The sequence below is a fragment of the Salmo trutta genome, chromosome 5 (assembly GCF_901001165.1).
Source record: "Salmo trutta chromosome 5, fSalTru1.1, whole genome shotgun sequence".
NCBI classification, from domain to species: domain Eukaryota; kingdom Metazoa; phylum Chordata; class Actinopteri; order Salmoniformes; family Salmonidae; genus Salmo; species Salmo trutta.
In genome coordinates, this window is record NC_042961.1 from 49,314,347 (window position 1) to 49,331,116 (window position 16,770).

The following is a 16,770-nucleotide window of genomic DNA, read 5'->3' on the forward strand; positions in this document are numbered from 1 at the left end:
GTTCACTTGACAAGGAATGGATCAACTGATATACAAATTCAAAGTGAATCACTCATGTCATTGAGGTACATGACACTTATTTCCCCTCTAAAGGAAGATAAGGGTTTGCTGGAAGGGCTCTCATTGATTTCCCATCAAGTCATGCCTGAGTACACATGACACCAACACAACCTTACATGGTCATGCAGCATAACCATATACAAGACCATCTACAGTGGCTTGCGAAAGTATTCACCCCCCTTGGCATTTTTTTTTTTTTTTTTAATTAAAATTGATGTTTGGTGGGTTTGTATCATTTGATTTACACAACGTGCCTACCACTTTGAAGATGCAATATATTATTTTTTGTGAAACAAACAAGAAATAAGACAAAACTGAAATATTGAGCGTGCATAACTATTCACCCCCCCAAAGTGAATACTTTTCAGAGCCACCTTTTGCAGCAAATACAACTGCAAGTCTCTTGGGGTATGTCTCAATAAGCTTGGCACATCTAGCCACTGGGATTTTTTGCCCATTCTTCAAGGCAAAACTGCTCCAGCTCCTTCAAGTTGGATGGGTTCCGCTGGTTAACAGCAATCTTTAAGTCATACCACAGATTCTCAATTGGATTGAGGTCTGGGCTTTGACTAGGCCATTTCAAGACATTTTAAACCACTCAAGTGTTGCTTTAGCAGTATGCTTAGGGTCATTTTCCTGCTGGAAGGTGAACCTCCGTCCCAGTCTCAAATCTCTGGAAGACTGAAACAGGTTTCCCTCAAGAATTTCCCTGTATTTAGCGCCATCCATCATTACTTCAATTCTGACCAGTATCCGAGTCCCTGCCGATGAAAAACATGTTCTCGGGGTGATGGGAGGTGTTGGGTTTGCGCCAGACATAGCGTTTTTCTTGATGGCTAAAAAGCTACATTTTAGTCTCATCTGACCGGAGTACCTTCTTCCATATGTTTGGGGAGTCTCGCACATGCCTTTTGGCGAATACCAAATGTGTTTTCTTATTATTTTCTTAATTTTTTTCTGGCCACACTTCCTTAAAGCCCAGGTCTGTGGAGTGTATGGCTTAAAGTGGTCCTATGGACAGATACTCCAATCTCCGCTGTGGAGCTTTGCAGCTCCTTCAGGGTTATCTTTGGTCTCTTTGTTGCCTCTCTGATTAATGCCCTCCTTGCCTGGTCCATGAGTTTTGCTGGGCGGCCCTCTCTTGGCAGGTTTGTTGTGGTAACATATTCTTTCCATTTTCTAATAGTGTTCCGTGGGATGTTCAAAGTTTCGGATATTTTTTTATAACCCAACCCTGATCTGTACTTCTCCACAACTTTGTCCCTGACCTGTTTGGAGAGCTCCTTGGTCTTCATGGTGCCGCTTGCTTGGTGGTGCCCTTTGCTTTGTGGTGTTGCAGCCTCTGGGGCCTTTCAGAACAGGTGTATATATACTGAGATCATGGGGCAGATCATGTGACACTTAGATTGCACACAGGTGGACTTTATTTAACTAATTATGTGACTTCTGAAAGTAATTGGTTGCACCATATATTCATAGCTTCATAGCAAAGGGGTGAATACATATGCACGCACCACTTTTCTGTTTTATTTATTTTTTTAACTTGAAACAAGTGATTTTTTTTCATTTCACTTCACCAATTTGGACTATTTTGTGTATGTCCATTACAAGAAATCCCAAAATGCAAAATGTAATTAAAAATATATTTTAATTACAGGTTGTAATGCAACAAAATAGGAAAACCACCAAGGGGGATGAATACTTTTGCAAAGCACTGTATGAGTCTAGTCACCACAGCCTTCCAGGAAGAGACTGAAACATTTTACATTTACGTCATTTTAGCAGACGCTCTTATCCAGAGCGACTTACAAATTGGTGCATTCACCTTATGAAATCTAGTGGAACAACCACTTTACAATAGTACATCTATATCTTTTTGGGGGGAGGATGGGGGGGGGTTAGAAGGATTACTTTATCCTATCCCAGGTATTCCTTAAAGAGGTGGGGTTTCAGGTGTCTCCGGAAGGTGGTGATTGACTCCGCTGTCCTGGCGTCGTGAGGGAAACCTATCACATATGATATGACATGTGAAACAATCAAATCAAATCAAATTTATTTATATAGCCCTTCGTATATCAGCTGAAATCTCAAAGTGCTGTACAGAAACCCAGCCTAAAACCCCAAACAGCAAGCAATGCATGTGAAAGAAGCACGGTGGCTAGGAAAAACTCCCTAGGAAAAACTCCCTAGAAAGGCCAAAAACCTAGGAAGAAACCTAGAGAGGAACCAGACTATGAGGGGTGGCCAGTCCTCTTCTGGCTGTGCCGGGTGGATATTATAACAGAACATGGTCAAGATGTTAAAATGTTCATAAATGACCAGCATGGTCAAATAATAATAATCATAGTAGTTGTCGAGGGTGCAACAAGCATGTCCGGTGAACAGGTCAGGGTTCCGTAGCCGCAGGCAGAACAGTTGAAACTGGAGCAGCAGCATGGCCAGGTGGACTGGGGACAGCAAGGAGTCATCATGCCAGGTAGTCCCGAGGCATGGTCCTAGGGCTCAGGTCCTCCGAGAGAAAAAAGAAAGAGAGAAAGAGAGAATTAGAGAGAGCATATTTAAATTCACACAGGACACCGGATAAGACAAGAGAATACTCCAGATGTAACAGACTGACCCTAGCCCCCCGACACATAAACTACTGCAGCATAAATACTGGAGGCTGAGACAGGAGGGATCAGAAGACACTGTGGCCCCATCCGATGATACCCCCGGACAGGGCCAAACAGGCAGGATATAACCCCACCCACTTTGCCAAAGCACAGCCCCCACACCACTAGAGGGATGTCTACAACCACCAACTTACCGTCCGAAGACAAGGCCGAGTATAGCCCACAAAAATCTCCGCCATGGCACAACCCAAGGGGGGGCGCCAACCCAGACAGGAAGACCACGTCAGTGACTCAACCCACTCAAGTGACGCACCCCTCCCATGGACGGCATGGAAGAACACCAGTAAGTCAGTGACTCAGCCCCTGTAATAGGGTTAGAGGCAGAGAATCCTAGTGGAAAGAGGGGAACCGGCAAGGCAGAGACAGCAAGGGCGGTTCGTTGCTCCAGCCTTTCCGTTCACCTTCACACTCCTGGGCCAGACTATACTTAATCATAGGACCTACTGAAGAGATAAGTCTTCAGTAAAGACTTAAAGGTTGAGACTGAGTCTGCGTCTCTCACATGGGTAGGCAGACCATTCCATAAAAATGGAGCTCTATAGGAGAAAGCCCTACCTCCAGCCGTTTGCTTAGAAATTCTAGGGACAATTAGGAGGCCTGCGTCTTGTGACCGTAGCGTACGTGTAGGTATGTACGGCAGGACCAAATCGGAAAGATAGGTAGGAGCAAGCCCATGTAATGCTTTGTAGGTTAGCAGTAAAACCTTGAAATCAGCCCTTGCCTTAACAGGAAGCCAGTGTAGGGAGGCTAGCACTGGAGTAATATGATCAAAGTTTTTGGTTCTAGTCAGGATTCTAGCAGCCGTATTTAGCACTAACTGAAGTTTGTTTAGTGCTTTATCCGGGTAACCGGAAAGTAGAGCATTGCAGTAGTCCAGCCTAGAAGTAACAAAAGCATGGATTAATTTTTCTGCGTCATTTTTGGACAGAAAGTTTCAGATTTTTGCAATGTTACGTAGATGGAAAAAAGCTGTCCTTGAAACAGTCTTGATATGTTCTTCAAAAGAGAGATCAGGGTCCAGAGTAACGCCGAGGTCCTTCACAGTTTTATTTGAGACGACTGTACAACCATCCAGATTAATTGTCAGATTCAACAGAAGATCTCTTTGTTTCTTGGGACCTAGAACAAGCATCTCTGTTTTGTCCGAGTTTAAAAGTAGAAAGTTTGCAGCCATCCACTTCCTTATGTCTGAAACACAGGCTTCTAGCGAGGGCAATTTTGGGGCTTCACCATGTTTCATTGAAATGTACAGCTGTGTGTCGTCCGCATAGCAGTGAAATTTAACATTATGTTTTCGAATGACATCCCCAAGAGGTAAAATATATAGTGAAAACAATAGTGGTCCTAAAACGTAACCTTGAGGAACATCGAAATTTACAATTGATTTGTCAGAGGACAAACCATTCACAGAGACAAACTGATATCTTTCCGACAGATAAGATCTAAACCAGGCCAGAACTTGTCCATGTAGACCAATTTGAGTTTCCAATCTCTCCAAAAGAATGTGGTGATCGATGGTATCAAAAGCCTTCCCTGTAGCTCAGTTGGTAGAGCATGGTGTTTGCAACACCAGGGTTGTGGGTTTGTTTCCCACGGGGGGCCAGCACAGAAAAATAATGTATGAAATGAAATGAAATGTATGCATTCACTACTGTAAGTCGCTCTGGATAAGGGCGTCTGCTAAATGACTAAAATGTAAATGTAAAAGCGGCACTAAGATCTAGGAGCACGAGGACAGATGCAGAGCCTCGGTCTGACGTCATTAAAAGGTCATTTACCACCTTCACAAGTGCAGTCTCAGTGCTATGATGGGGTCTAAAACCAGACTGAAGCGTTTCGTATACATTGTTTGTCTTCAGGAAGGCAGTGAGTTGCTGTGCAACAGCTTTTTCAAAAAATTTTGAGAGGAATGGAAGATTCGATATAGGCCGATAGTTTTTTATAATTTCTGGGTCAAGATTCAACTTTTTCAAGAGAGGCTTTATTACTGCCACTTTTAGTGAGCTTGGTACACATCCGGTGGATAGAGAGCCGTTTATTATGTTCAACATAGGAGCGCCAAGCACAGGAAGCAGCTCTTTCAGTAGTTTAGTTGGAATAGGGTCCAGTATGCAGCTTGAGGGTTTGGAGGCCATGATTATTTTCATCATTGTGTCAAGAGATATAGTACTAAAACACTTTAGTATCTCCCTTGATCCTAGGTACTGGCAGAGTTGTGCAGACTCAGGACAATGAAGCTTTGGAGGAATACCCAGATTTAAAGAGGAGTCCGTAATTTGCTTTCTAATGATCATGATCTTTTCCTCAAAGAAGTTCATACATTTATTACTGCTGAAGTGAAAGCCATCCTCCATTTGCGAATGCTGCTTTTTAGTTAGCTTTGCGACAGTATCAAAAAGAAATTTCGGATTGTTCTTATTTTCCTCAATTAAGTTGGAAAAATAGGATGATCGAGCAGCAGTGAGGGCTCTTTGATACTGCACGGTACTGTCTTTCCAAGTAGGTCGGAAGACTTCCAGTTTGGTGTGGCGCCATTTCCGTTCCAATTTTCTGGAAGCTTGCTTCAGAGCTCGTGTATTTTCTGTATACCAGGGAGCTAGTTTCTTATGACAGATGTTTTTAATTTTTAGGGGTGCAACTGCATCTAGGGTATTGCGCAAGGTTAAATTGAGTTCCTCGGTTAGGTGGTTAACTGATTTTTGTCCTCTGACGTCCTTGGGTAGGCAGAGGGAGTCTGGAAGGGCATCAAGGAATCTTTGGGTTGTCTGAGAATTTATAGCACGACTTTTAATGCTCCTTGGTTGGGGTCTGAGCAGATTATTTGTTGCAATTGTAAACGCAATAAAATGGTGGTCCGATAATCCAGGATTATGAGGAAAAACATTAAGATCCACAACATTTATTCCATGGGACAAAACTAGGTCCAGAGTATGACTGTGGCAGTGAGTAGGTCCAGAGACATGTTGGACAAAACCCACTGAGTCGATGATGGCTCCGAAAGCCTTTTGGAGTGGGTCTGTGGACTTTTCCATGTGAATATTAGTCACCAAATATTAGAATATTATCTGCTATGACTACAAGATCCGATAGGAATTCAGGGAACTCAGGGAGGAACACTGCATATGGCCCAGGAGGCCTGTAAACAGTAGCTATAAAAAGTGAGTGAGTAGGCTGCATAGATTTCATGACTAGAAGCTCAAAAGACGAAAACGTCATTGTTTTTTTTTTTTGTAAATTGAAATTTGCTATCGTAGATGTTAGCAACACCTCCGCCTTTGCCGGATGCACGGGGGGTATGGTCACTAGTGTAACCAGGGGGTGAGGCCTCATTTAACACAGTAAATTCATCAGGCTTAAGCCATGTTTCAGTCAGGCCAATCACATCAAGATTATGATCAGTGATTAGTTCATTGACTATAACTGCCTTGGAAGTGAGGGATCTAACATTAAGTAACCCAATTTTGAGATGTGAAGTATCACAATCTCTTTCAATAATGGCAGGAATGGAGGAGGTCTTTATACTAGTGAGATTACTAAAGCAAACACCGCCATTTTTTATTTTGCCCAATCTAGATCGAGGCACAGACACGGTCTCAATGGGGAAAGCTGAGCTGACTACGCTGACTGTGCTAATGGCAGACTCCACTAAGCTGGCAGGCTGGCTAACAGCCTGCTGCCTGGCCTGCACCCTATTTCATTGTGGAGCTAGAGGAGTTAGAGCCCTGTCCATGTTCGTAGATAAGATGAGAGCACCCCTCCAGCTAGGATGGAGTCTGTCACTCCTCAACAGGCCAGGCTTGGTCCTGTTTGTGGGTGAGTCCCAGAAAGAGGGCCAGTTATCTACAAATTCTATCTTTTGGGAGGGGCAGAACACAGTTTTCAACCAGCGATTGAGTTGTGAGACTCTGCTGTAGAGCTCATCCCTCCCCCTAACTGGGAGGGGGCCAGAGACAATTAATCGATGCCGACACATCTTTCTAGCTGATTTACACGCTGAAGCTATGTTGCGCTTGGTGACCTCTGAATGTTTCATCCTAACATCGTTGGTGCCGACGTGGATAACAATATCTCTATACTCTCTACACTCGCCAGTTTTAGCTTTAGCCAGCACCGTCTTTAGATTAGCCTTAACGTCGGTAGCCCTGCCCCTGGTAAACAGTGTATGATCGCTGGATGATTCGTTTTAAGTCTAATACTGCGGGTAATGGAGTCGCCAATGACTAGGGTTTTCAATTTGTCAGAGCTAATGGTGGGAGCCGTCGGCGTCTCAGACCCCACAACGGGAGGAGTAGAGACCAGAGAAGTCTCGGCCTCTGACTCCGACTCGCTTAATGGGGAGAACCGGTTGAAAGTTTCAGTCGGCTGAATAAGCGACACCGGTTGAGCATTCCTACAGCGTTTCCCTCCAGAAGCCATGAGAAAGTTGTCCGGCTGCGGGGACCATGCGAGGGGGTTTATACTAACGTTACTATCTGTACTTGCTGGTGGCACAGACGCTGTTTCATCCTTTCCTACACTGAAATTACCCTTGCCTAACGATTGCGTCTGAAGCTGGGCTTGCAGCACAGCTATCCTTGCCGTAAGGCGATCGTTCTCCTGTATATTATAAGTACAACAACTGCAATTAGAAGGCATCATGTTAATGTTACTTAGCTTCGGCTGTTTGAAGTCCTGACGAACCATGTCCAGATAAAACCTCCGGGATAACAACAGCACATTAAAAAACTCTTGACACATTAAGTGACAGGAACTGGTCCCTCAGAGCGAGCTGAGTTTGGTTTTCCATGCACTATGGTCCAACCTCTAGTACTCAGGGGAAAAAGCTTTTGGGAAGTGACAGGAACCGCTCGTTCTAAAGTGACCAAACAGTCACCTGTCAATCAGTCTGTTTTCAGTCTTTAGAGGTTTCAGTCCAGCTGAGTTAATTCACTTCCTCCAACCACAAATGGAACCAATGGAAAAACCCATCAGGGTTTGGGAATAGTCTACCCTGGTCCCAGATCTTGTGCTGTATTGCCAATTTCTATAGTTGCTGTCATGACAAAGACCATAGCCATTGCCTGTACAGCACAAATACATCTGGGACCAGGCTAGCAGTGACCTCTTTATTCCTCTTTATAGCCAATGATGGGCGAGTCAGTTGGGCTAAAAGGTGCATGGCTTTGCATACTGAGCCCAGATTAGGGAGAGCTAACTGTACCTCTCCTTCAGAGCTGCCGACACAAAGAGCTCAGGGACACATATAGGTACTAAGAGGGACGGACGATAACAGAGAGAGAGAGACAGACAGACAGATAGTAACAGAGAGAGACATGCACAGGAACGCAAAGGACATATCACCACATTGAAGCTCCTCAGACTCACACACAGACTTCTCCTTTCCTTCCATTGGGACCGCTTTACTCCATTTCTACATCGTGACCTTGTAGCTGAAGTCATCATGGCCCTACTCTGGACACAGGCCTTACTACTGGTCACCATGGCAATGACGGATGGTGTTCAGGGGACGGTGGAGAAGGAGTTTCTGTACATGGAGACGCCCTCCGTGGGCCTAGAGGACCACTCACTCCAGAAGATCTGCCAACACTACAACAAGCCACACTATGTCACACTGTACGACACGGCCGACCACGTCCCCATTTACTCAGCCTACACCTTCAAGCGCTCTGACGGGGAGAAGAGGGTGGACGTGCCCTGGATGTACGAGCCACAGGTTACCTGGTGACATTTCAAGTCAATGGTTACATCCCAAATGGCACCCTATTCCCTATTTAGTGCACTACTTTTGACCAGGGCCCATCAGTCTAATGTATTTTTCCATACTGACTGGCTTTCACTGCTAGACTGTTTATTTATTTGTTAATGTATGTTTTTTTCTATAGCTTTTAAAAATTGAAAGTACCGTAATTTCCGGACTATTAAGCGCACCTGAATATAAGCCGCACCCACTGAATTTTTTTACAATTATTATTTTGAACATAAATAAGCCGCACATGTCTATAAGCCGCAGGTGCCTACCGGTACATTGAAAAAAATGAACTTTACAGGCTTTAACGAAACACGGCTTGTAACAAAAATAAATAGGCTTTAACGAAACACGGCTTGTAACAAAAATAAATAGGCTTTAACGAAACACGGCTTGTAACAAAAAAAAAAAAATTTGCAGTAAACAGTAGCCTACCAAGAAAGTCATTGCTCCAGACCAAGCTCCCGTGCAGCAGCTCTATTTCCTTTTCCAACAGCCAGATCAATCGCCTTCAACTTGAAAGCTGCATCATATGCATTTCTCCGTGTCTTTGCCATGATGAGGGTGACAAAATGACTACCGTAATCAGAATGATGGGAAGTTTGAGTGCGCTCGATTTAATCTAAACAGTAAACAAAAAAGTTGTTTGACCTTAACCCGTTTGGCAATTTCATTGGTCTAATGAAAGCTTCATGCCGCCAAAAAACTGAGCATGTCACAGAATGTGTTTAATTAAAAAAAAAAAATTGAAAGCGGGAAAAATCCATATATTAGCCGCGTCATTGTTTAAGCCGCGAGGTTCAAAGCGTGGGAAAAATGTTGCGGCTTATAGTCCGGAAATTACGGTATGTGGTGCTAACTTGACTCTTTAAATCGGGCAAATGCACCTAATTTCATGGGCTTATATTTGACTGATCATAAACTGCATGCCATAAAGTCTCCTTTTTACAGCAAACATGTGTTTGAAGAAGAATCATATTCATTCATCTCCATATCAATATCCATAACAATCCCACTTTATATATAACATTCATTATCTCATATTGCCTGTCTGTTTGTTTCCCACCCAGCTGTCCACTGTCTCTGACACTGGCGAGATGCAGGCGTTCCCGCGTGGCTACATGCACAGCTACTTTGAGGATGCCCAGGCCGTGCTGGAAAACTACACCAATGCCAAACTTTACAAACATGGCCACCTCAACCCTGACGACCACCAGGCTGACCCAGACGACAAGGAGTCGACCTAAACACTGACTAATGTGGTGCCTCAGGTCCGCCATTTTGTTTTACTTGAAGACAACGTCACATTTGTATCGAACAAAATAAGATTTCCCAAAAGTGGGATAATGTACTGAGATACTTTACTAATTAAAAAAAAATGTTTTAAAGCAATAAAATACAACGTCCAGTCAAAACATTTTATATCAAATAAGTAAATTAGCAACACCAGTGGTTAGCTGAGAGTGACTTCCTAAACCCCAACAACCAATAAACATGCACACGTATGATGTGGCACTGTCTTTCAGGTCTGAGAATTCAGCGCCGGCTCCTGGAAGGAACAGGAGCACATCATCCGCAAGCGCCTCAACAACTACTGCCACTGCACCGCCTACATTATCACCAGAATTACCACCTCGGGGAACATGATCCGGTGCCATAACATAACAAAAGGGACCATAAACTCGGGGGAAAGTTTGCGGGACTTCACCTGGAGGAGCAGATCCCGGGTGGACAGCCATACCCTCTGTCTGAGATGATACCGGGGAGCAGGGGTCCGGTGGCGGTTCGCTTGTCGTTGATACCTGGAGGTGGTCTTGAGAAGAGCCGACCGGGCTCTCTTCCAGGTACGACGACAGCGGCAGACAAACATCTGGGCCGAAGGTATGCCGACCTCTTCCTCTTGTTCAGGGAAGAGTGGCGGCTGATAACCCAGAGAACACTCAAAGGGCGAGAGCCCCGTGGCAGAGCAAGGAAGGGTGTTGCAGGCGTATTTCACCAACACTAGTTGCTGGCTCCAGGTGGTGGGGTTGGCGGAGACTGGCCGTTAGACTGGGGGTGGACCTCGGAGGACAGGCTGGCCGACGAACCAATGAGTGTGTAGAACGCCTTCCAGAACCGGGACGAGAACTGAGGACCCCGGTCGGAGACCATGTCCACTTGGAGTCCATGGATTCGGAAGATGTGCCGCACCATGAGCTGGGCCGTCTCTTTGGCAGAGGGTAGCTTGGGGAGAGGAATGAAGTGGTCGGCTTTGGGAAACCGGTTCGGATCTGCGCACAGATCGTGCATGCGGTGACGAACGCGGAGATGTCAGGAACCATGGTAGATTCCAAAAGCGTTGTCCCACAAAGGCCAGGGTCTGACGGGAGCCCGGGTGGCAGGCAAGCCTGGATGAGTGGGCCCACTCCAGGACCGAGGAGCGAAAAATTGCTTCCATTTAATACAACACAAAAGCAGCACATTGATTTTCAAGTGAGGGTCAATGAATTGATGTACTGGACTACCAGCTGAATATTTCAAATCAAGTAGCTTTTTATTGCAGTGTCAGCACAAACAACATGGCACAGTCATGAGAGAATGAAAACATAAAAGTCAAGTTTAATGCATGATATTTAATGTTGTAATTGTACATGGCCCCTGTCAAATAAACATATAAACATGTGTATAAACCATTACCTTCAGAAATACATAGGATATACAGTACTTTGGATGTTTTTGTTGATGATTTTCAATTTTTTTTACCAAAGTAAAATTATTTATGGTTCAGAACAATAGGTTAGAAATGGTATGGCTTAAAGTTAGATAGGCCAGCATAAGGTTTATAATGCATAGCATAGCGGTTTTGATCACAGCTCACTAAGAGCAAGGATACAAGGGTAACCATTATCCCTCACATGCGATGTGAGATTCATGTGGTTTTTTCGTGACCATTAGCCTTCTGCTTAACCATGAAAGCCAGGGGGTCTCCTAGGGGCCGGCCCGTCTGGATGTGAGCCAGCAGATCCTGGGTCATGTTGAGGGCGTTGCGGGAGGTGTAGAGGTCAGAGAGGTCAGAGTTCATCCCAGAGGGAACATACTCCCCACAGGTGGAACCCCCAAGTCCTGGGGCACAGTCAACCTTGTAGGAGTAGTACATGTTGCCATGATTCAAGGCACACAGTTGCTTGTCAGACCCCGGTACGATGGGCCGGGAACTGCACTTCCCCAGGAGGTCGTTCCAAGACTTGTACCAGTTTTTGTCTTCATCGTACACTTCAAACTTCAGCTCGCTGGCCAGGGAGAGCTTGACGAATCCGAAGTCAAAGATTGAGTTCCAGACAGGGTTGTTCTTGTTGTGGATCACCTTGGTCTGCCTGGCTTCGTTGTCCATGATGACCTTGACGGATCAAACCAAATCAAAAATTTTTTAAGGCTACTGTATGTTATTAGAAAAAACAACAAAACGGGACCCCTGCCACTTGTTTTGGTATACACACTACATGGTCAAAAGTATGTGGACACCTGCTCATTGAACATCTCATTCCAAAATCATGGACATTAATATGCTGCTATAACAGCCTCCGGTCTTCTGGGGAGGCTTTCCACTAGATGTTAGAGCATTGCTGTTCCTGGCTCGCAGTTGGCGTTCCTATTCATCCCAAAGGTGTTCGATGGGGTTGAGGTCAGGGCTCTGTGCAGCCCAGTAAAGTTCTTCCACACCGATCTCGACAAACTCTTTCTGTGTGGACCTCGCTCTACTGCCAATGTTTGTCTATGGAGATTGCATGGCTCTGTGACCTATTTTATACATCTGTCAGCAAGGGGTGTGGATGAAATGACCAAATCCATTCATTTGAAAGGGTGTCCACATAATTTTGTGTAGCTGAGGGATGGGGCTACGGAAATGTAAAATCCTAGACTTTAACATTAAAGTCCACTGAAGAACAAACTTCATAGTAAGTTAAAATAGTAAAATAAAATAGATAATACCTTGACGAAGCCGTCGGTCTCAGAGGTGGTGTCCCCCCAGAGGCCCCTGGCGTTCTTCACGGTGACGGTAAGGCGGGCCTGGCCCTTCTCCTGCGGGCAGCACTGGCTGGTCATCTCCTTGCTGGCCTGGCACACACACTGGCAGGAGTCGTGGGCACTGGAGCTGGAGCCTCCCTTGCACTTCCCAGAGCAGCGCTTGACCAGAGCGTGTCCCAGGATGTAGTCCTCCACAGCCTTCTTCAGCCCAGCCCTCTTACTGCCCTGCTTCACCAATAGGTGGAGGGGGTGGAGGGAGTAGTTGATGACGTCAGGGATGGTCTTCAGGCTGCTCGCCCAATCAGCGAAGGCCTTGGAGTTTCCACCCGTTTGGGAGAAGAGCAGGTCGGGCGTCCCGTCCGTCTGTCCCCCCACCACCTCGGTAAACCTGTTTGTTTATCATTAGTCATGTTTTGTCTTGAACGAGGACCACAATGGAAATATGTGTTTTATAAGTCTTGTATAATGCCCATTAACCCCCAAAATCTTTCAAATCAAATTCAACCAAACCTCTCTTGGAAGGTGCTGCTGAAGCGGTCCTTGGTGTCACGTTTCTGAAGGTCCTTCTTGCAGAACTTGGTCTCTGTGTTGAGTTCAGCTGATCCGGTACTGGTGGCGACGGAGGCCTCAGCCTCAAGACAGTCCTTGACCTGGATTATTATTGTTTTTCACGTAATGTACATTTTCTTTAAATAAATAAAAATACATAGATAAATACATTTACTAATATATTTTGATTAAAAAGTACATGACCTCGTTCTCGTTGTAGCCACTCAGGGCCGCCTGGCACACTCGCAGGGAGGTCACACTCTTCACCCGCCCCCCCAGGAGAACCTTCTTGATGAAGTGGGTGCCAAAGTTGTCAAGAAAAAGTCTGTAGTCAACCTTGGTCTGGTCAGTGTAGAGGGGGGGCAGGAGGCCCAGGGAGCGAGAGAACTCAGGGTGCAGGGGAGGGTCATCTAGCAGGCGGTAACTGAGAGAGAAACACACAAGATGGAGAGTTTATAGCCTGTAGAGAGCAGTGTTGGTTCTATAAAGTTAAACTTCTATAATACAAGTGATGTTATATTTATAAGGTATATCACCTGTAATAAGAGCAGTGTATATCCTGTTTGATGAAGCTGTACTTGTCCTTCTTCGACTGGCTCATCACCGTTTTGGCAGCTCTGGAGTGGGTGCCCCCCACCATGACCGACCCCTTAGCCTGGGGGGTCATAACGTCCAGACCAATCTTCCAACTGACATCTACCTACACATTGGTGGTGGATAAGGTGAGTTTACCCACATAGAGCACTTTGAGCATTGGGAAAAGAGCTATATTTAAATATATATTTAATCAATTATTCTTATTTATATTATACTTATGATTATTATTATAATGCTCTCTCTCTCTCGCTCTCTCTCTCTATATATTATATACTGAACAAAAATATGAATGGAACATGTAACACTTTCAAAGATTTTACTGAGTTATGTGAGGAAATCTGTCAATTTAAATCAATTCATTAGGCCCTAATCTATTGATTTCACATGACTGGGAATACAGATATGCATCTCTTGGTCACAGAAACCTTTAAGAAAAAATGGGCTTCACTGTGAATTTTTCAGTACATATGTGGCAATAATTTGTTTCAGAAGGAGCCAGCAAAACTAGTGCACTCCATGTGTGCTCTGGGTCATTAGACGCCATTTTAGACATGCACCTATCTGGGGAGTGGACACGACTGGTTATTCCTGTAACTGTGTTAGGACCAACTATGTACTGTTGCTATGGTTAAACCTCTTGGGTCTTTTCCAGAACAGGGGTGTCACTTTCAGAGGAGTTAGCAGGATGACATGTATGGTTATTCCTGTAGAGTGCCAAGGTCTGTTACTATGGTCCTACATGCATGAACCTGGCTTAAGGCGAATGCAGGTCTATTTCTGTTGCTCTACGGGTTCCATGCCCTAATTTGAAACCAATAAGATAACGGTGGCTAAATGCCAGAGGGGATGAGCCATTAAGAGGAGTTACTGTGAGTGTGACGTAAGGAGGACAAATATATAAACGTGTGTGCCAAGACTGGAAGGCAGTTGTATTCATGAACCAGCTCGGCTTTTGTTAAGTGGTAATGAAAGTCTATTTGAACTCACATGCTCCGGTATTTGTGAAATATGATTGACCTAATTTTTCCACGACAGTTTCAGGATCTCGGCACGGTATTTCTGTGTTTTCAAATTTCCATCGATAAAATGCAATTGTGTTCGTTGTCTGTAGCTTATGCCTGCCCATACCATAACCCCACCATGGGGCACTCTGTTCACAAAGTTGACATTAGCAAACCGCTCACCCACATGATGCCATACATTTGTTCTGTGGTTGGAAGGCTGGTTGAACGTACAGACAAATTCTCTAAAATGACAGAGGCCGCGTATGGTAGAGAAATTAACATTAAATTCTCTGGCAACAGCTCTGGTGGACATTCCTGCAGTCAGCATACCAATTTCACGCTCTCTCAAACCTTGAGACATCTGCGGCATTGTGTTGTGTGACAAAACTGCACATTTTAGAGTGGCCTTTTACTGTCCGCAGCACAATCAGCTCATTGAAATGACATGCCTGTCAAGTGGATGGATTATCTTGGCAAATGAGAAAGGCTCACTAACAGGGATGTAAACAAATTTGTTTGCAAAATGTTGAGAAATACGCTTTTTATGCGTATGGAACATTTCCGGTATCTTTTATTTCAGCTCATGAAACCAACACCTGACATGTTGAGTTTAGTAGTATTACCTCTGTCTGGCTGCTGCTCACAAACGCCTCGCTGGAGTCGTAGACCATGCTGGCTAACTTCATGTTGCACTTCTGCGAGGGACGCCAGTCCACCACAGCCGCTGGCAGCCTCTGAGTCTGTCCATCCATGAAAGGGTTAACACAGAGGGTACAGGTCCCGTTACCGGTCTTCCTCCAGGTGTCCACGTCGATGACATAGGCCTGCTTACGTTCCATGGTGACAACGTCGAAACCCTCGCCCGCCAGGTTGGTACCGGGAGCTGACAGCGCAGCCTTGCACTCTGCTGGCCGGCCCGTGGTGCACGAGGACAGGACAGGGGACAGCCACGCTCCCCACAGCCACAGCAGGGCAACCAGAGAAGTCTGTGTGCCTGGAGAGGAGAAGGTAGATACTACATTACATTTAATTCAAGGTCAATTCAAATGGTAAACTTAACGGGATATTACATTCCAATATCAACGTTTGTCAGATGTTTTCAGAACTCAAAATGTGTCTAATGTTAAGATATTGTGGCGTAATTTGATTTGTATAGCAGAAAAACACTGTTAATTCCAGGGTACATATGCCCGCGTGGGAGACAAGGGTTCGATCCCTGAGTCAATTGCACAACTCTTATCTTTCTCCTTACTCACTTCACCTCTGTAACTAATTTATCTCCATTAAACTATACAATGTGTACGGTGAGCAGACTCCTGTTCCCCTACAAAAAGAAAGGGGAGGAAAAAATAAGTGTTGCTCTCTTTTGGAGACATACATAGAGGGTAAGTATAGATATATAACCTCTTACCTGACATAATATCAATCACAATCTCTTGGTGATGATGATGGGTTTGATGAAGATGATCCTGGAACAATGGAGCATTCTGTGTCTGACTGACTAACTGACTACAGGGAAACAAACAGCAAGATGTTATCTGTGGGTTCCATCCTGGAGGCGGCGTTGTTAGTTGTGGTCAAGGCTTTGTTTATGTAGATGGGGCCTGCAGTTTCCTTTGGTTATGAACCACCACATGCTGTTTCTATGTGTGTTTTGGTATGGGGGTGGGGGTGAGTGTTCACTTATAAGAAAGTTAATATCTGTGCATAAGTGAATGTCTCATGGCACCAGACAAACAAGACTTGATCCAGCAGTTTCCTAACTCTAATTGCACACACTTATACCTGTCTGCTACTGCTCTCCATAAATAGTCAACCAGGCACCCAATCAAACCGGTCCCTGGCACTGCCACTTTACATACAGAGCCATTTGACTGCTTATGCAGTCGTTCTCCCTCTAAGATCTGTGGATAGGGCTGGGCGATATGGTCAAAATCTCATATCACAATATTTTGAACTCTGTGGTCAAATCAAACTGAAGAAGAGATAATCAAATCACATTTTATTTGTCACATGCGTCGAATACAGCAGGTGTAGAGCTTACAAGCCCTTAACCAACTAGTTTTAAGAAAGACAAGAGTTAAGAAAATATTTACTAAATAAACTAAAGTAAAAAATACATAAATAAAATAACAAT

The 16,770-nt window shown here is 44.7% G+C and overlaps 1 protein-coding gene and 1 pseudogene across 1 annotated transcript; one reads left to right on the plus strand and one right to left on the minus strand.

Moving 5' to 3' along the window:
* The first annotated feature begins 8,172 nt into the window (after positions 1-8,172).
* On the plus strand, positions 8,173-10,235 carry LOC115194954 (uncharacterized; annotated as a pseudogene).
* Positions 10,236-10,988: 753 nt separating this feature from the next.
* LOC115194361 (perforin-1) lies at positions 10,989-16,125 on the minus strand. The gene is made up of 7 exons (XM_029754007.1): positions 16,045-16,125; positions 15,257-15,627; positions 13,569-13,732; positions 13,237-13,456; positions 12,994-13,133; positions 12,448-12,871; positions 10,989-11,854 (listed from the first exon to the last, which is right to left on the minus strand). Exons 1-7 carry the CDS (start codon positions 16,049-16,051, stop codon positions 11,387-11,389), a joined length of 1,794 nt encoding a protein of 597 aa, XP_029609867.1. The 5' UTR covers positions 16,052-16,125; the 3' UTR covers positions 10,989-11,386.
* Between the last annotated feature and the right edge of the window lie 645 nt (positions 16,126-16,770).